This window comes from Canis lupus, chromosome 23 (genome assembly GCF_011100685.1).
Source record: "Canis lupus familiaris isolate Mischka breed German Shepherd chromosome 23, alternate assembly UU_Cfam_GSD_1.0, whole genome shotgun sequence".
Taxonomy (NCBI): domain Eukaryota; kingdom Metazoa; phylum Chordata; class Mammalia; order Carnivora; family Canidae; genus Canis; species Canis lupus.
Window position 1 is genome coordinate 14023594 of NC_049244.1, and position 23649 is coordinate 14047242.

Below are 23649 nucleotides of genomic sequence, written 5' to 3' on the forward strand. Positions count from 1 at the left end.
TTCATTGCTTGCTATGTCTCTGAGGTTCCATCTGGTCTAATTTTCCTCTTTCTTGAAGACTATATTTAGGAATTTCTTAGTGGATCAAAAGGTGGCATATTTTGTCAGACTTTGCTTCTTTGAAAATGTCTTTATTCCTTTTTTTTCTGGAAATAGAACTCTGTCAGTAATTTTATTTTACACTGCAATGACTTTTTCCTTTTTCTTTTTGTGTGTTAGAAAGCTGTCATTTTTTTTTCCAGTTTATTTATTAAGTAATCTCTATACCCCACATGGGGCTTGAACTCATGACCCCTGGGATCAAGAGTCACAAGCTCTTCCGACTGAGCCAGCCAGGTGCCCCTATTATTTTTTTAATGACAAAATTACTTTTTATTTTGGCTTCCTTTAAGAATTTCAAGCTTTTTTTAAGTTTCTGCTGCTTATCTATGGTGTTGCATATATGTATTTTGTTGGGTTTATCTTGCTTTGACTTTATTGGGCTTGTTGAATCTGTAGATTGTTTCCTAAGCTTTAAAGAGTATCCACTTATTATTAAGTCATTTCTCTCTTTTTTTTCTGACACTCCAATTAAATGTATATTAGATCTTCTCATTGTTTCTTTGTTTCATTTAATTTTTAAAGATTTTATTTTAAGTAACCTCACACCCAATGTGGGGTTCAAACCACAACTCTGAGATTAAGAGTTACAGGCTCTACCAACTGAGCCAACCAGAAGCTCCTGTTTCTTCTGTTTCTTATTGCATTTTGTATATTCCCTAATTTTGTCTTTTCATGTTTTGTTATGAATAATTTTGATGACCTATCTTGAAATTCATGAATTCTGCCTCCAGCTATATCTAATCTGCTATTGAAGCCATCCCTTGAGTTTTTACTTTGTTATTGTCTTTCTAGTTCTATTATTTTAATTGAATCTTTTTTTTCATGTATATAGTGCCTCTAGGTTCTTGTTGATGTTTGTAAGATCATCCTTTATCTCCATGAACATTGTAAACATAAATTTACAATCTACCTCTGTTAACTCTAATATCTAAATTCCCTTGAGTGTTATTCCTATTGATTCTTGCATCTGCGATTCCTGGCTCTCATATTGTCTAGAGAGTCATCTTATAATTTTTGATGGTTTACTGAATATTCTGTTTGAGAAATTATCTTTAGGAATGATTTAAAACACAGAGTAGAGTTATCGTCCTTGAGAGGACTTTATTTTCATTTTCCTGGGTATCTGGGACAATTAGCAGTCTAGGATGAAGGCTTGACATTTTTCTGATCTCCAGATTATACCCTGTACCACCATTTATTTCAGGGTGGAGACTTTTGCATCCTGAACAAGAGAAAGGATTCCTTCACTGCCCTTAGTGACACTGAACACCTTTGAACTGTTTCCTGAAGTACTTGGAAACCTGCTGGTGACACGGGATGGTGATATAACAGGTCTCCACACGTGGCTGTCACAGTCTCTGTTCCCTCACTTCTCACCCTTCTGGCTCTTGCCTTAGCTGTCCTCTCTCAGGCTGAAAATGTTCCTGGAGTAGAGATATTTCTGGCTGACCTTCTGGAGCTGAATTCCTCTCCTTGGACCTCCCAGGAGTTTATGCCTGTCTTGTGTAGGTCTGTGATGCTTTTCATTAGATGCAGTTTCTATGTTCTGTTTCAAGCATATTTTGTTTTCTACAGCAGGAGCATTTCCAATTTATCTAGTCCTTTATTACTAGAATCGATATGTACTAGGCTTTAGCTTTTTATTTTTATTAAAAATTTTATTTATTTATTTTTTAGAGAAAGAGTGTGTGCAAGTGGGGGTGGGGAGGAGCTGAGGGAGAGGGACAAATAGACTCTGTGCTGAGCATGGGGCCCCATATGAGATTCTATCCCACAACCCCAATACCATGACCTGAGCCAAAATCAAGAATTGGATGATTAGCATCCAACTGAGCCATGCAGGTGCCCCTAGTCGTTAGCTTTTTAATAATCAGCTGCTATTCAGTGCTGCCAGCAGGGTTAAGCATTTGTTAGTTTACTCCTCCTTTCATTTAACCTACAAATATGTATAGCCCCCTGTGTGTTAAATGAGTAAGACATGATCCCTGCCCTCAGTGAACTCAACGGCTAGTAGGGGAAACAGATTTCAAGCAAATAACTAAAATATGATATGTAATGTTTGTAATAGAGTTATGTGATGGAGTAAAAAGCAGGTGTTTAGGGACTGCAGAGCAGGTAAGAGAACAACTCTGCTGGAAAGGTTGGTCCAGAACAATTAGGTGCTGCAGAGGTGACTTAAAGTAACAGTTATTCATATTTTCTGTCTGTTTTTAAAGAAATATATGAACATGATAGCACAGTCAAACATAACGAGGAACATAAAAACTACTTTAACTCATTAGCCAAAGTTAAATCCTTTAAAATCTTTTGATAGGTGAATATTATGTATTACTATATCTATGCTGATGTAGATTAATATATTTTGCTTCCATAATCAGCATCTTCCTTTCTTTGTCTATTCCTACCCTCTTCTTTATATAAGAAACAGGTAGTCTTGTAGAGTCTTTTTAAAAACTATTTATTTATTCATTCATTCATTCATTCATTCATTCGAGAGAGAGAGAGAGGCAGGCAGAGACACAGGCTGAAGGAGAAGCAGGCTTCATGCTGGAAGCCCGATGTGGGACTCAATCCCAGGTTTCCAGAATCACACTCTAGGCCAAAGGCAAGCGCTAAGCTGCCGAGCCACCCGGGATCCCCAGGCTTGTAGAGTCTTAAGAATACTTGCTTCTTTAATGTTGGTTACCATCATCATGGAAGCTGCTAACTCGGCATTTTGCATCCAGCTCAGAAATGTGCATTTATGAAGTTCTATATATGTTTTTTTAAGATTTTATTTATTATTAATGAGAGATACACAGAGAGAGAAGCAGAGACATAGGCAGAGGGCGAAGCAGGCTCCCCACAGGGAGCCCGGTGTGGGATTCAATCCCAGCACCCCGGGAGCACACCCTGAGCCAAAGGCATATGCTGAACCACTGAGCCACTGAGTATATATATGTATATATATATATATATATATATACATACTTTGTCCTGAGAGTTTATTTAGGATTATATTAAACCAATGGGTTAATTTGAGATTTAACATCTTTGCAAAATTTTAGCCTTTCTATCTAGGAACATGGTATATCTCTCCGTTTCACACAATGATTCTTTTTAAAATTTTTATTACAGTAAATTTCAAACATATACAAGAGCAGAGATGAATGCCTATATGCTGATTGCATGACTTTAATAAGGATCGATTCATGGCTAATCTAGTTTCATACCCACCCCTTCATACTCTCCTGTATGATTAGGAAAAAAAATCAGATTTTATGTCACAGAGTTTTGATGGTTTTTCTCACAGAGGACTAGAATATGCTCTACTATTATTTATAAATATTTGTATTGGTTATTATTATAGACTCTTTTAAAAATCTTCTAATTGTAAATGCTGCTATAAAGGACAAATTTTAAGTGTTTATATTTAACTACTTTACCAATTTCTTATTACTTCTGAGAGATTTAAAGTTATTCTCTTATATTTTCTAAATAGATAATTAGATCAATATACCACTGTAATTTTGCTTTCTTTCTAATATGCAAATTTTATGTCAGTTATCAGCAACTATAATGTACTGATAGAATTTCCAAAAATGTATTCAGTAATAACAGTAAATAGAAAGCATTCTTGTCTTCTTTGTGATTTCATTAAAGGTGCCTTAAAATACACATTCTTTATTTTTTTTAAGATTTTATATATTTATTCATGAGACTTACAGAGAAAGAGAGAGAGAGAGAGAGAGAGAGAGAGAGAGACAGGCAGAGGGAGAAGCAGGCTCCATGCAGGGATCCTGATGGGACTTGATCCCGGGACTCCAGGATCACGCCCTGGGCTGAAGGCAGGCACTAAACCGCTGAGCCACCCAGGGATCCCCAAAGTACACATTCTTTATAAATTATCTTGAGAAATAATCTAGAAATGAGTATTGAATTTTACCATATTCCTTTTTGTTATCTAATAAGGTCGTTCTATCATATTATTCCTTGAACAAAGTTAAATGTGACTTAATAGATTTTTACATCTCTGATTTACCTCACTTTATTGCGGTAATTTGCCTTAATGTATTGATAGATTTGTATGTTTAGATTTTTGCTTCTGTCGTCACATGATTGATCTGCTGCGTGTGTGTGTGTGTGTGTGTGTGTGTGTGTGATCTTGGTTGAATTGTATTTTTGAGTGCATTTTTAAACTGTCTTAATTTTAGGATAATTACAGTAACACAGAGATCATCAGTTTTTAGGAATGTTTGGGAAAGCCAATCATAAAAGTGCCCAGAAATTTTGAGGGAGATAATCCTTTGCTGTAGTGTTTATTTTCCCCATTTTTATTGAACTATTATGAATTTCATTCTCTACTGATCAATTTCAAGAACTTACATTTTCTTAAATATTTAATACATGTTACTAAGACTTTCAAATATGTTAGTAGAATATATACTATCCCTTTATCATTTTCATTTAAGTTTTGCCTTATATGCCTGCCTAAAATCTTAATTTTTAAGATATTTTTTCCTGATTTAGTTTATCTACCCTCCATAAGGAATGACTAATTGTATTTATTTTTCATTTCACATATTTATTAGGTTTATTTATCTGTTATTCATTTTCTCCTGCTTCTTTACATTTTTGTTCAGTAGGAATGTTATTTTATATTTGAGTGCAGTCTGGGCTCAGTTCTGTAAATTTTGTTTTGGAGTGTTCTCATTTAAATTATTTTCCAATTAATCCATAATAATAGTGTTGATTTACTCTTCTAACCAAGAATGGTTTATAAAAGAAATATTAACCTCCCAAGTGCTACAGATATGTTATGAAATTCTGATATGTTTTATTATAGTCAGATAATGACCTAAATGAAAGCAGAAATCAAGAGTGACAAATTTTTACCTTTTCAACTCAAAAGTTACTCTTTTTTTTTTAAAGATTTTATTTATTCATTCATGAGAGACACAGAGAGGTAAAGAGAGAGGCAGAGTCACAGGCAGAAGGAGAAGCAAGCATCATACAGAGAGCCTGACATGGGACTCGATCCAGGGTCTCCAGGATCACTCCCTGGGCTGCAGGCGGTGCCAAACCGCTGCGCCACCAGGGCTGCCCTCAAAAGTTACTCTTGAAAGGATACCTTATCATTCAGAATTCATTTTTAGTTTGTACTTTCTTTTCCAAATAGATATACAGTCCTAAAGGTTTGGGGGTGGGGAGAAGAGTGTTTGAAGAGGAACCAAATATTAAATATGAATATGCCAGCCTAAAAGGACCAAGGAAGAATAAAACTTTTCTATAAATGGTATATATGTCCTTTCCTGCCTTGGGTCAAGTTCTAGGTGAGGGTCAGAGAGCTGGGAAGCCTCTTCTTTCCCTTACCCCTGACACTGTCATGTCAGTTTGGAAAGTAAAAATTAAGTAGACATACTGGGGGATATATTAAGGTATAAAGTGCCTGAGATAGTGAGATATCCCTGTAAATTTCAGAGTGGCTGGCAGAGAGCTAGCTCATCTAAAAGTGACTAAAAATGAATAAGAAGACACAAGAGGGTCTGGAAGTAAGGGAAGAAGCAAAGAGCATGGCTGTGACCTGACAACCAGAGGCTATGGCAGGTCCTTAGGTGTAAGCAGGATGATAGAAAGATCATCTAGGGATGATCTAATGATGGGACACCTGGTCGGTGGTCAGCACAAGGACAGTAGTGACCACACTGAGGAAGCAGATGTTCACTCCCCAACTTCAGTAGGGAGTTGCTGGATTTAGCGAAGGAAAATACAAGATACTCAGGTAAGTTTGAATATCAGATAAGGAGCGGATAATATTTTAGTATAAGTCTATCCCAAATTTTGAATGGGATATACTTTTACCAAAAATTTTGGTTGTTATGAATTTATGTGAAATTTTTACATAATTCAGATTCAGTAAGATGTTTTGTATCTTATCTGGCAACCCTCTTCAGTGACATTTGTGAATATCCCAACAATGTTTTTAAAAAAAAAAAGAGCAAGAAGAAGAAAACTCTCAGAGGAAAAATCTTGATTGTCCATGTTTTATGTCTGAATAGTCTAACATATCACTCAGAGTTTTGAGGTTTTCTGGAAGGGACCAGATTAAATATTTGGCATTAGAAATAAATATAGCTCCGAATCAGAAACATTTTCAGATAAGGAAAAACAAATTGTCATTTTTGCACATCCACAGTGATGCAATTTTGAAATGCATAATAATGTTATTTGTTCGTAAGTTCACGTGGCAGGTAAAATATGGTACTACACAGTATGATGTTTATAGGTCTGTCCAAGAGACCAACAAGAGTTAAGTTAGAATCTCTCAGTGTTAATTCCATATTCCTAGTCTCCTCCATCTCTGGTCCAATCAGCCATGACCAGGCTGGGAGTAGTGTAATGCGACCATCTCAATGGGTGAGAAAGGAAGTTAGTGGTCATTATGGACGAAGCAAAGAGCCTAAATTGTGTGTACTATAAACATCTTCCATTTCCTGCTGTGACAACTCCCTAATGGATTGTTGAGCTTTAAACTTGGTCCAGAAACTGAGAAGAAACGAGGAAGATGGATTGTTATCTTCCCCATTTCTGGCTCTATACCAGTTGTCAGAAAAAAGTTCATGGCTTCTTTTTTATAAGGCTACTCTCTTTCCAGTACATTTCATTATGCCCTTGTCATGGAGTAGCACATGTCACTATTATATGTCCTTTGGATCTTATCTTGACATATTATTCCTCTGTTTTATTACCAGTTTTAGACAGCACCATAGTGCAGATTAAACCCTCGACATCCAGTTACAGAAATACCGATGCATTCATTTAGAGTACTGTCAGAAGCTCTGTGCCCTTTCAATATCCAACTTGCCAGAGATGTAGTGAAATGCAATGAAACACATAGCTTTTTTTCAGAACCAGTGAGAACCGGGAATTTATATATAATAAGGAAAAGATTGTTTTCTGCCTCTGAGGTAGCCACAGCAAGCAGTAGAAGCATAGTCTCTCTAAGATGTTTTATTTCCCAATTATGAAAGTTATAGGGGCCCCTGCACTTAAAGGGTTCGGTTGAAATCCAAGAGGAATATCTCCAAGGGAGTGGAGTTCTTTATCTGTCTCTTTAATTTCACAAGACTGTGATTGGGGAAATGACTCACTCATGATTGGTGGGGAGGTTAATTTCATGGAACCATGAGTTGTAAGTGTACTCCGGAGCCTGATATTAGTTTTACAGTTTCACATTGAATTAATGTGAACCCATGGGGTTTGTCTTTCCCTATATGGGTTCGCCTCCCAATGCTTCTATTGTGTTAGGCATTCTTCAGAAAGGTCATCACTTATATTCAAGACATTTATCATAATTGTTGAGAATCAAAAATGACATTCATCAGTGCCAAGCTAGGTGAGATCTCAGGGAAGACATTTTGTCTCTCATCATTGTGCCAATTTTATGGATTTCGAGAAGCAGGGGAGAAGGAACGTAGCTGTGGTTCATTTTAGGTCATTGTGGATCTGGGGCACTGTCCCTGCCAGCCCACAATGCCTTTCTAGAGGGTATACTCAGCAGTGTTAAGTTTGAGGGGCATGATAGGATATGGGGCAGGAGTAGAGGTGAAGCCTTCATCCCAAAGGCTGTATAGCACAGTTATTCCCTGAACAGTCAGAAATTGAGAATGTGTGGTCTGGGGTAGAGTAAGGCAGTGTCCAGGCAGTGACATGTGCCAGGTGTCTGGGACTAGGGAGAGCCGTGTTGAGAGATGGGGCTAGGGAAGGATCTTGGGTGTTGAGAGCTTTAGACTTCACATTAAGAATACATTCATTTTTCTCGCAGATAAGTAGTTCCCTCTGTGTGGATACCAGACAGTCTCTTCTTTGCAACCCCGAATCCTGTTTTTTTTTTTTTTTTCTCTCATGGTATTCTGCTCAAGCATCGACTTACCACAGAGGCTTCTTGCTTTCCTGGCTGCTTTACAGGTCTCTTCTCTATCTAAGATCTATTGCAAGATGTATTGCAAAGTCCTCTGTGATCTAACCATTATGTTTGCCTGTTACCAATACTGCATTTCAGGCTTCTCCATTCCTGTTTTCATGGTCAATACAGTCTTGGGCAAGTGTGTTGGACCCAGAGCTGAGTGGAGGAATTTACTAACCCATTTGATCCCCATATCACTCTGACCACTGGTCAGATGAAGAAACAGTACAGAAAGCATAAATAACATGCCCCAAGGCTCCCAAGCTGGTAAAGGATGGCCCTGGAACTCAGGACCAGTGAGGCTTCACTCCACAATCCATGGTTTTAATCACACAGCTTCTGTGTTCCTAAATCGAGGTGACAGGTAATAGATCAACCTCATTTCCTACCTGAAACTGTGAATTCTAAAGCCATGAGGGTGTACAGAAATAGAAAATATTGATTTGGGAAGATAAGATTTGAGTGTTTAATCCTCTTAGAACCAAGACAAAATGAAATACTGTTGCTAATGATTTTGCTTATTCTAACACTTTTCACACACCCAGCCAGGCTGGTTAAGCTCACCTGTAAATTTCTTTCGAATTCTTTGGTGCCCAGACCTGGCATGTACGTTTTTCTCATTTGTTTTTTCTCTTTTAGCCTATGATTCTGTAAATATAGTCACTCTCCCCCAGGATTTGTAGTCAGGGCTATTCTAAATACTTTGGTCCAATAGTCCCCTTCGAGACACTTGCAGTTCATCAAACAAGGGTTTGGTTTAGAAAATACAATTCTCATACCTAGAGACCAACTGATCCTAGAAGTCATCTCATCTCTGCTTTGACCTACCAGAGAGACCTTCTCTCTGCCCTCCATCCCTCCCTCCTTTCTTGCTCTATGATCAATTGTAGCTTCTACTTGGTGTTTGCATATGAGCTTCCAGTCTGATATTCATAGCTCCTCCTGCTGCATTATTTCAGCAAAGACCTATCATAAATGTCAAAATACAATCTTAAAACAGAAAACAAACCCAGACTTAACCAGTTTTATCACAGAGTACTTTTTTCTCTTCTTGGGGTGTTAGAGAAACAAAGGAAATTAGAAATTATAAACCATTGTCCAAATCTATGTGTCTGGATAGTCAAATGCCATTTCCTATGGAAGTTGCATAAAAACAAAATTTCCAAACCAAAAAGAAAAATAAACTGTGACAATTTTATTCTGATTTGTTTTAAATTAAATATTCTTTTTTAGAAGCAACATATTTACTGATTATTATAAGAGGGATTAAGAACTTGCCTCAGTGAAAATGAAAGACAATGGATTGGAGCCTTCATATAAATGTTTAACTCTTCTTACCTCTACAAATTTGGAAATGGTTGTCTTATTGAGTGTATCTCCTCATTGGATGTATCTTAAAACAAGGGTCTGCAAATTATGGCCCCTGGGCTAAATCCTGCTAGATATTCGTTTTTATAAATAAAGTCTTATTGGAACACAACCATACCTATTTGTCTTAGTATCCTATATGGCGCTTTCATACAGAGCAGAGTTGAGTAATTGTGACAGAGACTGTATGGCTTATGAAGCTGAGAATATTTACTCTCTGGTTCTTTTTTTTTTTTTTTAAGATTTTACTTATTTATTCATGAGAGATGCAGAGAGAGAGAGAGAGAGAGAGAGAGAGAGAGAGGCAGAGACACAGGCAGAGGGGGAAGCAGGCTCTCTTCAGGGAGCCTGACCTAGGACTTGATCCCCGGTCTCCAGGATCATACTTGAGGCTGAAGATGGAGCTAAACCACTGGGCCACTGGGGCTGCCCTACTCTCTGGTTTCTTTAAAGAAACTGTTTGCTCATCTCTGCTTTAGAACATCCAAAGAAGAGGGCTGGCTTTGCCTTCCTTAGTGTCCGAGACCACAGTTTGAACTAGGAAATTCTGGGATTAAATGTGATTTCTCAGTGGGAAAAATTCACTTTTGGACCTTAAAGCTCAGTAAGACCTGTGTTCAAATTCCATCTTTGTTTGGGACTACTTTGCATGTAACTTGACAAGTTGTTGGACTCTTCCAAAACTCAATTACTTTATCTGTAAAATGGAGACACTTTTTGTTGTGAAGAACTACTATGCAATCAATGGGATAATGTTCAAAGTGTGCACTGTGCTGCCAGCCACATAGTGGACACTTAGTAAATACATTTTTTTCCTTGTTATGTCCAGATTGAGGAGTTGCTACGTGTGAATGCACAGATTCTTCAGTCTGGACAAATGTCCATTTGTGTAATGGAAAAAATCTTTGTCATTTTAGAACATTTCTATATTTATTTATTTATTTATTTTTTAATTTTTATTTATTTATGATAGTCACAGAGAGAGAGAGAGAGAGAGGCAGAGACACAGGCAGAGGGAGAAGCAGGCTCCATGCACCAGGAGCCCGACGTGGGATTCGATCCCGGGTCTCCAGGACCGCGCCCTGGGCCAAAGGCAGGCGCTAAACCGCTGCGCCACCCAGGGATCCCAACATTTCTATATTTAATCATGAGTCTTTGGGAAAAAAATATCTTTGTCCACTACATCTCCAGCCCTATTCAAAGATTTAACCGAGTACTTCCTGATTTATTGTAAACTATTATTTAAAGCCAGTTTTAAGTAGGCTTGCCCATGGTCATGGTAATTATCAATGATTTCCAGCAACTCTTTAATGGGATTTATGCAATGAAGAGCAGGGAACTTGTGTTTCAGAAATTGCCTTGCTGCACAGCATTTTCCTCCTGTATAAAATCAATCTCTTACCTATACTCCAGGCCTCAGAGGCCAGACCTCTCGAGGATGCTCCAACTCCAAGAAATGTAGGCCTTGCTGCTGAATGTGTAAAATTCCATTTGAGAAGGAACCAGGCCCTTGTTAACAGCATCACAATCAGCTGGAGACCTCGATTGATTTTGTTAAATATTGTGCTCCGAGTGTGGAATCACTTTTCTAGCCTCAGTCCAGGGAAGTACACTTGCTCTGTGTCCATTTTGTTTGAGATAAAAGACACCATTTCTAGAGGCACCTGCCCACTGATTTTGGAGAGATGCAAATAGGCCTCATCTAGATTGAAGAAATAGGTCTTGTATTAATGAATATTTTTCCAGACATTGCTCTTAAATATTATGGCACAAATGCTTATCCCCAGGAGGTGGGCTGCCATGCAGTATCCTTATCCTCAATTTACATTTGAATGAAACTGTGACACGATGGGGCAAAGTGAAGTACTTGACACAGTAAATACTTAGAGCTCAGAAGAGCAAATGACTACTAGATACTTTTGCCATGTGTAGATTATCAGGTGTGCCAAGAAATTGGCAAATAGTCTATGCTCTTCACCCTCCTTCCAGGATGACTTCTGTGCCCAAATATGACTCCAGTTGCATTGCATTTCCCCATGGCGTTTCCTTTAGCTTTGATCTCATCTCTCCTCCTCCTTTCCCTTCCTTACCTCCCTTATCTCTCTTTTCTCACCTTCTTCCTTTTCTCTCCTTACCCTACCATATTGTGTGTTTGCAAGCTGCCTTAAATCTCTTTTGCAACAAAATAGGGCATAAATAGATAGATAGCAGAGAGAATCACAGAAACTCATAGTTGGAAGTAATGGAAAGAAGACCAAGGATGATAATTCCTCCTGCCAGAGCTGAGTGAATAAAATTTATGTATTAATATGATTAAGCTTCTCCAAACCAATATTTTTTTGTTCTATGTCACAAAAGCAGAGCAAATCAACAAGTTGAATAGATTAAGGTTGTGGGAAAATGGTTTTACACATCACAGTCAGGCCACAGTCCTTGGCCTTATATTTCATAGCTTGAAGCTTTCCTCCTCCCCAGCTTTGATTAAGAGTCCAGCATTATTAATATTAACCTATATTTTCTTTATTTAGGTGCATAGGATAAAGTCATTCTTCACACAGAAATAAAACTTTGATAACAGGAAATAATAGCCCACAAAGTAGTTAGATAATCAACTGTGTGTATATGTCCTTGTAAAATCCCTTCAGAATTCTCTGGACTCAGTGTAAATGTAATGCTCACTGAAACTTCTGGATCGAGAATTTTCAACATAAGATTAAGACCCATTGGAACAATGGTTTTCAATCCTGGCTGCACATTAGGATCATCTGAGAAGCTGAAAAATAAAATACCATTGCTCTTACCCTACACCACAGATTCTGACTTTTTGGTCTGGAGTCAGGACTCTGCATTGGTATTTAAAAACAACAACAACAACAAAACCCTCTTCAGATAATTCTATTATTAGCTAGGGTGAAGAATTGCCATACTAATTGGTTTTGAGTTATATAGTTGATTATAAGTCACCCCAGCTTTTTATTTTCCTTTTTAATGAAGAGTCAGAACAGATAGTAAATATCAGTATGCTGTCCATGTGGTAATGACAGGCACAATGGCATGAAACTCCTGTTTCAGTTTCATGTATATTAGGGTAAATACTGTTACTATTTTAAAATAATTTCTTACTGTGGGTTATAATCGAAATTTGAAAAACATTGCTTTAGATTATCTTTAGTAGAGAAACTATGTTGATAGCTACCTAGGGAAAATCAGAAAATCTTCATCTGTCCTAAGAGAGAAGCCCAATTGCACTATTTTTAAATGCTTGTAGGGCATGCAGAGGTATCGCCAAGTGATCTCTGCACTATCAAATGTTTCTTGCCTATTTATAGAAGCACTTACACATTCTCTAAGATACTGAGCCCAACTTTCTGCTCTCCTGTAGTCACCCTTGCTGCTTAAAAATTATTAAGTTGCATTTCTTTAAAATTTTTTTTTAGCTCAGGCTCCGCATTTTTAAATCAGCTCATTCTGACCCTTATTTACAGATATTTATGGAAGAGTTACACTTGCCACACTTCGTTAGCAAACACAGATCTCCAGTCTGGCACTAAAGTACTCTTTCACTTCTCTGAAAATCCCCATCAGGCCTGCAAGCCTAGCACTTAACAAAACTTTCTGGACTCTTCCAGGAGGCCTTGTGGAAGGAGAAGTGGAGCGTTGTTATTAACACTAAGTGCCCAGCTATTCCAGGATAATTAGTGGTTTTGACAGATGATGTCCAGGTGATTTGGCCCTGCTGATCTTTTAATGGTTCATGTGATAGTAATGTAGAAACCTTATCAAGAAAACTAGGGAGTTTCTGGCCTCACTGGCCCCACCCTTGGGAAAGGGGACCACCCCTCCCACCTCGTTGTGGGCAGGACAACAGACTCAAATGATTCACCACGTGCTAGAAGAGAGGAGGGCAGATTGTTCACCCAATTCTTCAGGAATTCAAGCACAAGCATCTTAAATACAAGCAAACTTCCATACCTAACACCTTCCAGAAAATACACATGACAGAGGGGAGTGAGAATTGGAGAATTAATTGAAGACCTAGGCAGAGGTTGATCTAGGGGTGATACTAACGTCTGGAAAATGCTTGAATGGAATAAGAAAGAGGGCTGAATCAATTGATCAAAAAATGATTCAGAGCTGCTAACAGAAGCCTCTGGGTCTGGGTGTGAACCTTCTGCAGATACTGAGGTGGCCTGTGAGGCACAGCGTGTCTGAAACTAGCCTTCAGATGACAAAGGAAAAGGCAAATAAGAATCCCGATCTTCTGGGGAGTTTGGGGAAAAAAAAAAACCTGTGGCCATTCATTAAAAATAATAAGCTTTCTCTCAAGCAGGATGCAACACCAGATGATTTTTAACAATTTTCTGCTCTGACAGCCAGTGAAAAAGCTTCATGCAACAGAAAGAAAAATAAATTAAATAAATCAATCCAAAAAGAAAGGATCAAAGGCATACCATGAGAAAAATGAAAGATGTCTATCCAAAGAATCTGCAAATGAAAGGGTACCTGCTTTGGATTATAGATGAATGTGATTAGGGCAAAATGCAGAAACACTGTGTGTAGAAGCCCAGAAAGCTGAGATCTAACTGATTACAGTTCAATTCCCAACAATGAGCAGAGCTTACAGCAGAGTTGAGTGTATGAAACAAACACACCCTGCTGTCACTCAGTGACTGTCCGAGACTAGGGGAGTCCAGTGGAAGGTGCATAGCACAGAGGGATGGAGTCAGGACTCTGATGAAGGCAAAAGCAAAAATTTTCCTGTTGCCAGTGATTTTGATGACCAGATCTTAGTCCTACCACAAGGATTAATAAAATGCTCTATACCCTTGAAAGTCAGAAAGGACCGAAGGGAAAACAGAGAGAGTCAAAAGTAGTGGATGGACATTCCATTGAAGGAAATGAGGATATATTCTCACCTTCCTACTTTGTAGATCGAAAGCTATTTAGACAAAAAATGTCAACAATTCCTGAGGGTGTGTGCTAGGACGAGAACCTTGGTGTGTTGGAGGAGAAAATGAGCAGTCTGGTTTCCACAGGTTTCAAACACACCCATATAAACAGATAACTGGGGCATAACTGGGATTGACCTGTACTTTAAGACTTGAAATCTCTCCTTGAAGAGATATCTTTATGTCATCTTTTTTCCTTTCCTTCCTTCTCCCCTACCCCATCCCTTACTGTCTGTTTTTCACTTGAAAGATCCACAGTATCTCTGAAAGCCATCAAGTCTAAGAGCTTAAGCAAGGTTAAGGCTTATCTCCACTTGGAGGATGAAGACCATGGACAGTTCTTCCTATTGCTCGAAGATTTCTCTTAATAGCCTTAACATAATCTATCAACTTGGTTTTCTATAGCTACAGACACATACCATTAAAAGGGGAGGAGGGTGAGAGGTATAATATGCTCATTTCATACACAGTGAAGACGTCTGGAGCTGGCATCTTGTTCTTCAGCTTGCTTGGGGAGAGAAGTAATCACCGGTATGGGAATGTGTCAGAGAAAGGAAGTGAGGAGCAGGATTTTGGCCAAAGACTGAGAGGCGTTCCTGGTTGACATTTCTTCATTAGATTTTCACAATACTCCTGTAATGGCAGGTGGAACAAGTATCACTGTCTCCTTTATGTTGATGAGAAAAATGAAGGCCAAGATGTTGAGTGAACTTGCTTTGAGCTCTGACACCAGGTGACTAAATCAAAAGCAGACTCCCACATCTGCTGATTCTCACTTTATTCCACCAGTTCAGTAATGAAGTTTAAGTTGAAATATCTGTACAAGCCTGGGAAAATTCCATGGCCAGTCATTCTTATTGTGGCACTTAAGAGCATGGTGACCTGGCTACTCTTTACCTTTCCAGCCTTCCCAGCTCTGCCCTTCCCGGTTAATTAGCCCAAGTCATACTGAATTAATTCTACCTTCTCTTCTACCCAGCTGCTCCCCATCTTTCAGCTCTTAGTAACATATTTCTTCTCCCGAACAGCCCTATTCTAATGTCTCCAAGTTAATGAAAGTTGACCTGCCTTCACGTTCCCGTGTTCTTACCCCTATTCTAGCACCATCCTGTAACTGTCTGTTTTCCTATCACTCTCTCCATCTTAAACTTCTTAGGGATAGTGATTTTCTTTTTACTGTTACATGTCCAGTGCCAAGCACAGCTTTTGGCATATACTAAGCCACTCAGTGTTTGTGCAATCCATCAATAAAGCCAAGATCAGAAGATATGATCATTTTTAAAATTCACTTTTGCATTTTGATGACAACCAAGCCTTTCTGCTATTTATAGCCTAAATTTAGTTTTGCGCACACAATCCACAAATGTTAGCTGAGATGCTTACTACCTCTACGGGTTGTAGCCCAGGCTTCTTATAGTGCTTGTTATATAACAGGTCCTCAGTACATAATTTTGTAATGAATTAATTAGTACAGAGATGATGAGTATACCACTTTCCTAAGGCATTTAGACAATGTCTTACATATAAATAATTATATGGGACAGAATATGGAAAGAGCCATATGGGAAGCATTTGGGGTAGCTTTCTTTTGCTAAGCTGAAAAACGTGATCGCAAGGAGTGAGGACTTAAGTAGGCCCAGGTAGTCACTGAATCCTGGGCAAAAGGAGGTAGCATTTGATCTAGCCTATGAAAATTTTTAAAAAATGGCTTGACTCATCAACAAGGAAAACATGCAACCTACCGGGTTCATTATGTACTTGTAGTAGTGATGCCCTTAAATATCACAACAATCACAAGTATTTAGAAACCTATAAAAATGTTTTATAAACAAGATGCCACTGCTAGTAAAACAGAGGTCATACTTACGGGAACAGAGTAAGGATCTGCAACAGGACTATAGTTACTTCGATCTCTATTTCAATGTGTTCTTGATAGGCCATCTCCCATTTTACCTGGCTCTCTGAGGTCTCTTCCTTTCTTCTTTTTTTTTTTTTAATTTTTTTTTCTATTTTTATTTATGATAGTCACAGAGAGAGAGAGAGAGGCAGAGACACAGGCAGAGGGAGAAGCAGGCTCCATGCACCGGGAGCCCGACGTGGGATTCGATCCCGGGTCTCCAGGATCGCGCCCTGGGCCAAAGGCAGGCGCCAAACCGCTACGCCACCCAGGGATCCCTCTGAGGTCTCTTAATGAGCATTGCTGGAGCACTCTTCCACATGTACTTAAGGGCCCACTGTAGAAAGACTGGAGTGTCATGGATAGAGTTCAGGTTCTTAATCCCAACACCCTGGTTTGAAATCCAGCTCCACCATCTAGTGGCTACGTGATCTTGGGTAATTAACTGAACCTCACCATGTTGGAGTTTTGTCACATGGACAATAGCATTGACAAAAATAACAGAACTTACCTCATTGGGCTGTTTGGAGATTTAATGAGTTCATGCATATCCAGTACCTGACACACAGTAAAGACTCCATTAATTCTAGCTCTGGTGATTACTCTCATGTGCTACATTAAGTGCTGTGAGCCCAACAGTGAAAAGGGAAGTTGTGGTTTCTGTACTCATGCAGCATGCTTGCCATTTGCTTGTTTCCCTTTGCTGTGTAATTCATTCTTCAGCCTTCCTCTGCTTGGCTCTGAAAGGGGCCCAACTCCTACAAACCACATTTCCCAGACTCCCTTGCCAATTGGCTCCCTGTTCAGTTTGGCAACAGGACGTTTAGACAAGAGAGTGAGATTGGGAGGCCAACAGGCCCTCTCCGCTTCAGTGGCATCACGGGCAGAGGCTGTCTCTTCTCCATTCCCCTTCTCTCTCCAAACAGAGCTTCTTGGGATGCTTCTTATCAGCTTTCTGCCTTGGGGAAGAGGCCAATACAAAAGAGAACAAGAGGAAAAAGACAAATTCCAGATATGATACTAGATTCACCAATGCCTGAATATTGTCTATGACTAGACTTTTAAATATATAAGCCTATCAAAAAATTCCCCTTTTCACTTAAGCTACTTTGACTGCATTTCTTTCACTTGCCACTGTGTGAGTGCGATAATACAATAGCTACTAATTCCTGAGAACTGTTTGAGATGGCATCACAATATAAACCAATTGGTATTCTCATTGCATCCATGTCCCTGGAAATCACATAACTAGTATTTATAGTCCTGCTAGCATTAAGATTGTAAAGATGAGCAAGATAAACAGGGTGTTTCTTTTTGATGGTACAATAATGACTAATTGTTTTCAAAAACATTAACTTTTATTCTACGTATTCCAAAATGCTCTTTTCTCTGGAGATCTGAGCATCTTCTCGTACTAGATGTGTATCTTAAAACTAAAGACGTCTCATCCATTTTAACACAAGGATGTAAACTAAAATGCAAAACAGGAACTTTGTGGTGAAAGTTTTCATTTATTTTCAATAAAGTGAATCCCAAGCCTCCAGTTGTTCTTTATGAAAGCTTCCCAAGGCAGGAGAATTTTTTTCAGTGTAACGAAATTAATGGTGTCGCGACTACAGGACAATCACTCATTCTGCTCTATGCTTTTTTGGCTCTTCTCTTCTCCATTTGCCTATGATGATGCAATTCATCTCCTGATAATGGATAGGCTTCCTCTCCTTTTCAATCACTAGCCTGAGGCACTGAAACTTTCCCAAGACATGTCCAAAGTTCATCTGTTTGGGAGTTTTTTGTGTTTTTTTTTTGAGTCTTTCATGGTTGATGGAAGTAAATTTATAGTCATGATGCAAGTATAAGAGTGTATGTGCATGCTTTGTCCCTAAAATGTATGCAGTGGCCTTTTTTTTTTTTTAAGATTTTATTTATTTATTCATGAGAGACACACAGAGAGAAAGAGAGAGAGAGAAGAGGCAAAGACACAAGCAGAGGGAGAAGCAGGCTCCATGCAGGGAGTGTGGGACTCTATCCTAGGACTCCAGGATCACCCCCTGGGCCAAAGGCAGGTGGCAAACCACTGAGCCACCCAAGGATTCCTGCAGTGGCCTTTTAATGTTATAATATATTGTCAGGCTGCAGTTGCTATGGAAATAATAATCAAATTTTCTGACCTTTGAGGGTAGGGAGATGCAATGGTGGCGGCTGTGATCACAGCTGAGGATTGCTGATAGAGTAAAAGTAAAGATTAAAGAGTAGGGAATCCCTGGGTGGCCCAGCGGTTTAGTGCTGCCTTCGGCCCAGGGTGTGATCCTGGAGACCTGGGATCGAGTCCCATGTCGGGCTCTCTGTGTGGAGCCTGCTTCTCCCTCTGCCTGTGTCTCTGCCCCTCTCTCTGTGTCTTTCATGAATAAAATAAAATTTAAAAAAAGGTTAAAGGTTAAATTTAAAAAAAAAGAGTAAGGGGCTCTTTATACCTTAATATGGAAACCAGAGCCATCTATTCTTCCCCTGTGTCTACCAACAATATCCATCAGAACAAAACTAAGGACTTACAAGTATTCTTTTAGCTATTATTTTATACTATTTATTTTGGATGCTGGTTGAGTGGAATTTTGGAGTTCTTGATTATAATTGGTCTATAATTTTTTACATAGCATAAAATCATGCATTCTGCTAGTGGAACACATTATATACATATTAGTGTCCACACAAGATAATGTTACTATCAAGACAGCAAGTGGCTGCTTTCATTTGGAATGTACCACATTGATCAGTCAAGTGAATACCCTCTCTGTTTAGAGGAGATCATTTTCTAGGACCTCTGTGACCACTGGGGAGTTTCTCTGATAGCTTCCTGTACGGCACTGATCCTTTCGTATCATTAAGACTTAGGAGATGTGCCAAATGAGAAGCTCATATATCTGTGTTTATTCTGTTCATACTACATGTCAGGAGAATGTTAGGGAAGTGTGGAATACAGGGAGTGGTATCATCACCCTAATTGCTTAGGGAGGGTCCTCTATGTCCAATACAGTGTTAAGCTCTATTGGTATGGACATGAATAGGAAATGATTCCTGCCCTCAAGAACTTGCTTGGCCACATAAAGAAAGAATCTACACAGACTGCATGTTGAGTACCAGCAGCACAGGAGCAAAGCCAGCAGAGGCATCCAAATATAAAAGGGAGAAGTGAGTCCAATGACATGGGCAGGGAAGATGCTGAAGGGAAAGCATAACTTGAGATGGGACCCAAAGGAAGGGAAGACCTAGATAAAGAGGAAAGACTGTCTTTGGTTTTAGAAAACTTCAGAACTTGTAAGTACTCCATATGTATTTTTTGAATGTGTTAAATATTATATTAAAATAAAGGTGAGGTCAAGCAAATGGTGTGAGCAAAGATGCAGATGGGGCATGATCTAGTGGTTAAGGGACATTGAGTAGTCTGGTTATGTTGGGGAAGCAAAGGGTTTTACTAGGTATTCTGTAGCAATGAAGATGCTCAGACAATTGGAGGACTATGAAGGATGTGTTAGGAAATATGGGATTCTGTAGATACCAGGTAACTTTGAAGGCAACAGGGTTTAAATTCTAAAAATTTAGAGGTCAAGGTGAAGAATCTAGAATGGTAGTAAACAGAGTAAATTATTGCCCACTGTTTAGAGAGAGGTAACCAGTCAGTAAATGAGAATTGAATTTGGTTGCAAAACCAACCCCCAAACCACTTTGGAATTGCAGCTGATATTTGTGGGGATCATAACTTGCTGGCTCCTGATGAACTTTTCTACAGTTCTTTCTTCAGGTTTTTTTTTTTTTTTTTTTTTTTTTTTTTTTAATCCCTGGGTTGTTTTCACTTCTGGGCTTGTCAACATGGATATAACTTAAAAGGAAGGAGATATAAATGCATAGTTTCTTGCCTATGAAATTATATTAAGTGTGTTGTGTTCAATACATTAGGTATTTTTTCCAATATAGAGGCTTGAGTGAGTTATAGATAGATTTCTTTCATCTTGAGAAATTGATCCACCTTGATATTGTCTGTACAATGTGTTGTACACGGTCACCTCCAAGCTTCCAAATACTCATCAATAAGATTGTGAAGATGCACTTGGCATTCTCAACTCGGAGGTTTTTTTTTTTTTTTTTTTTTCCTTTTCAAACAAAAATGGTAACCTGTGTCTGAAAGTTAACACATATTGCTTCCTATGCAGGGCAGTCATAGAGTGAGAACAGGTGCTTTGGCACAAGGTAGTAGAACATCCTACAGGTTTTGTTTGTGGGTGTGTTTTTGAAATCATTCTAAAAATGGACAGTCTTACAGTCTTTCTTTCTTTCTTTCTTTCTTTCTTTCTTTCTTTCTTTCTTTCTTCCTTTCTTCCTTCCTTCCTTTCTTTTTTCTTTCTTTTTAAAAGGACCTTCTTAAGAAATGCTATTCTGCCAAGGCATCTTACCTCTTCCAGCAGGATAAATTCTATGATGTCAGCTACGACACGGGAGACAAGTCTATCCAATGCAGCAGGAGACCAGATGCATTCAAGTTCTGGATGACTTGGAAGGCCCTGGGCACATTAGGCCTTGAAGAAAGAGTTAATCGTGCACTCGCTTTATCTAGGTACTTAGCCTATGTGTGTGTGTATGTCTGTAACAGAATCAATGGAAATAACATTTGCAATGTCTGTATATCTGTTCTTTCATTTGTGCATTTCTTCTTTCATCGAATGACCATTTTCTCAGTACCTACTATGTGTTAGGAATTGTGGACAAAGCAGTCCTACCCCTACCCTCTGGGATCCCAGCCCAGTAAGAGATACATCTAGGTGACAAAGCTGATAAAATGCAAGTGAACTTACTTTTTGGTAAGGGTGGGTATATGGTGCTCCAGGAGCACTCAGGAGGCTTCTTTAATATCCTTGAAGGATACTGATAGAAGCCCTAGAAATGGAAGAAAATGGGTGTAGGAAGAGCCCAAATCATGGTGATTTTAAAGACCTGAAAAGTCTGGGAGAATGTGGGGCTGGAATAAAGACACAAAGGTAAAGGTAATGTGAAAGTGCTATAGTTACTTGCTTCATCATAACAGTGGAGACCAAACTTTTGAAGCCATTTTCCAAGACATTAGAAAAACTCTTGAGATACAGGTGGTGGACATTTGCCACCCAAAGAAGACTCTTCTGCTAAGCGTGGATCAGTGGGTGCAAATGGGCAGATCATAGCCGAATTTAATTTTAAATCTGATTTGTTGAGCCTGAACTACATAGGCTTAATCTTCTTGGTGTTAAAAAAAAAATCAAACATTTGAAGATGTAAAATATTTAAAAATAGGGAGATTGTCAAAAATCTGGATTTTTGGCTCCTCTCAAAGGATCAGAATGCTCTCGATCCCACATGGTGACAAACCACTGAACATGTTGATGCCTGTCTAGAGAACCACACTCCCCCTGCTTCCTCCTGTTTTTTGAAGACAACCTGGACTCAAAACTTAGCGCCATCATTTACAACCTAGGTGACTTGAGCAATTTTCTTAACTTTTCTGTACAACAGTTTTGTCCCAATAAAACGGAGATAACAATAGTACATCGTTCAAGTAATCATTATGAGGATTAAATGAATTGACATATGTCAAACACTTAGAACAGTGCCTGATGTATGCTACATGCTATATGATTTTTTGGTTATTCTTACTTGCTTAACCACTATAGGCATCAGCGTTTGTGAACTCTGGTTTGGATTCTCTCTCCTATTCACATTTCACTTGCAAAATCCTGAGGTCTCTCCTTAGAGATTTAAAACAATTTTCTCTTTCTATACTGGAAGCTGTATGGGTGCTTTGTCTAACAGCGGTCTGAAAATTCAGTGTCTTAAAACAGCAATTATTTATTCTCGGACATCTGCTTGTGGGCTGGAGTGGCTTTATCTCATTCTGTGGTGGCTGTGAGGATTGGTGGAGGGTCTCTGTCTACTCCCCACATGCTTTGCATCTTCCTTGGATTAACAAGTGAGCCAGAGTATGTTCTTGTGTTGAAGATGACAGAAGGCCAAGAAGGCAAGCCCCATTATGCAAGCCAACTTTGTGTTTTATTTTTTAAGATTTATTCATTTATTCATGAGAGACAGACACAGAGAGATAGGCAGAGGGAGAAGCAGGCTCCATGCAGGGAGCCCAACGCAGGACTCGATCCTGGATCCCAGGATCACACCCTGAGCCTAAGGCAGACACTCAACTGCTGAGCCACCCAGGCGTCCCTGCAAGCTGATTGTGAAGTCCTGATTATGTCATATCTACTGGCATTCCAATTGCCAAAGCAAATCACATGGCCAAGCTCAATGTCAAGAGGGAGGGAATACAACCTGCCCTTTAGCAGAAGAACTGCATATTTACATAGTATTGACCTTGAAAATGAAACAGCCAGTTTTTTACCAGCAAAATGGGCATATTTGGGAATGGCAGAGGAATTGAAATTCACGACATGCAAAGTATGGCAAGCCATAGGTGAGTCTGGAGAACAAAGGAGAAGAGTTCACTTGTATAGAGGAAAAGGGGAAGTTGAGAGGGGTTGTTTTCAACATGACCCCATTGGAAGAGACAGAGAATGATGGTTTCTCACTGGCTGGTAGTATGGCTTCTCATTGCCTAGAGCTTTTGCTAGACAAAGAGAAAATCTTCCTATTTGCTGTGGTAGTAAAACAGGCTTCTTCCTGTTGGAAAATACAAGGCACGCCTCCTCCTGTTGAGGTCTGCAGTTGATGGTGAGTTTGTAGAGCAGGAAAGCTCCATCTTCATGGCTTCCTGACTCCATTTCAAATGAGGTTTCCTTTATTCTTTTTCATAATGGTTTGGGTAAAAGGACAGGTAAAGAGATGGCTTTGGCACTTATAGAAGATTGTTAGAAGTCAACAATTCTAGTGATTATGATTTAAGAAGTAGTTTTAAAAATCTATAAACACTGTACTGTTTAAGATGGGTTAGGTGGCAAGCAAAAGAAACCATAATTCAAGATACTATAAACAAAGAAAGGTAACTTATTATCCCATGTTCCTTCTAAGCTAGTATAATGATGACATCTGGAATGACTTTATCTAAGGGCTTAAACGACATCACAGGCCTCGATTTTCCTCCATCTTTCAGGTTTGCCATCTTTTATGTGGGTTTATTCCTATGTAGGAAAAAGGCTGCCAGAAGTGTCCGCTCTCTATCCTCTCTTGTCCCAGATTCAAGTTCAAGGTCAAAATGAGAATGTGCTCCTCTCTCAGCAATCCCAAAGGAAGTTTTCATATCTGAATGAGGCAAAGGTCTAACTGTCATCAGTCACTGTTGCCAGGGAAATGTGATCTTCTCACTGGTCATACTGAGTCACATACCCTCCCTTGGCACTAGGACAACATCAATTCCTCTT

At 39.0% G+C, this 23649-nt stretch overlaps 1 protein-coding gene across 4 annotated transcripts in view; it reads left to right on the forward strand.

Moving 5' to 3' along the window:
• Window positions 1-23649, forward strand: part of GADL1 (glutamate decarboxylase like 1) — a 163353-nt gene that overhangs the window by 69895 nt on the left and 69809 nt on the right. For all 4 annotated transcript variants that reach the window (XM_038570621.1, XM_038570622.1, XM_038570624.1 and 1 more), the window contains one exon: window positions 20668-20867. In XM_038570621.1, coding sequence (XP_038426549.1) covers window positions 20668-20867 — 200 coding nt within the window. The remainder of the gene's footprint in view (window positions 1-20667; window positions 20868-23649) is intronic.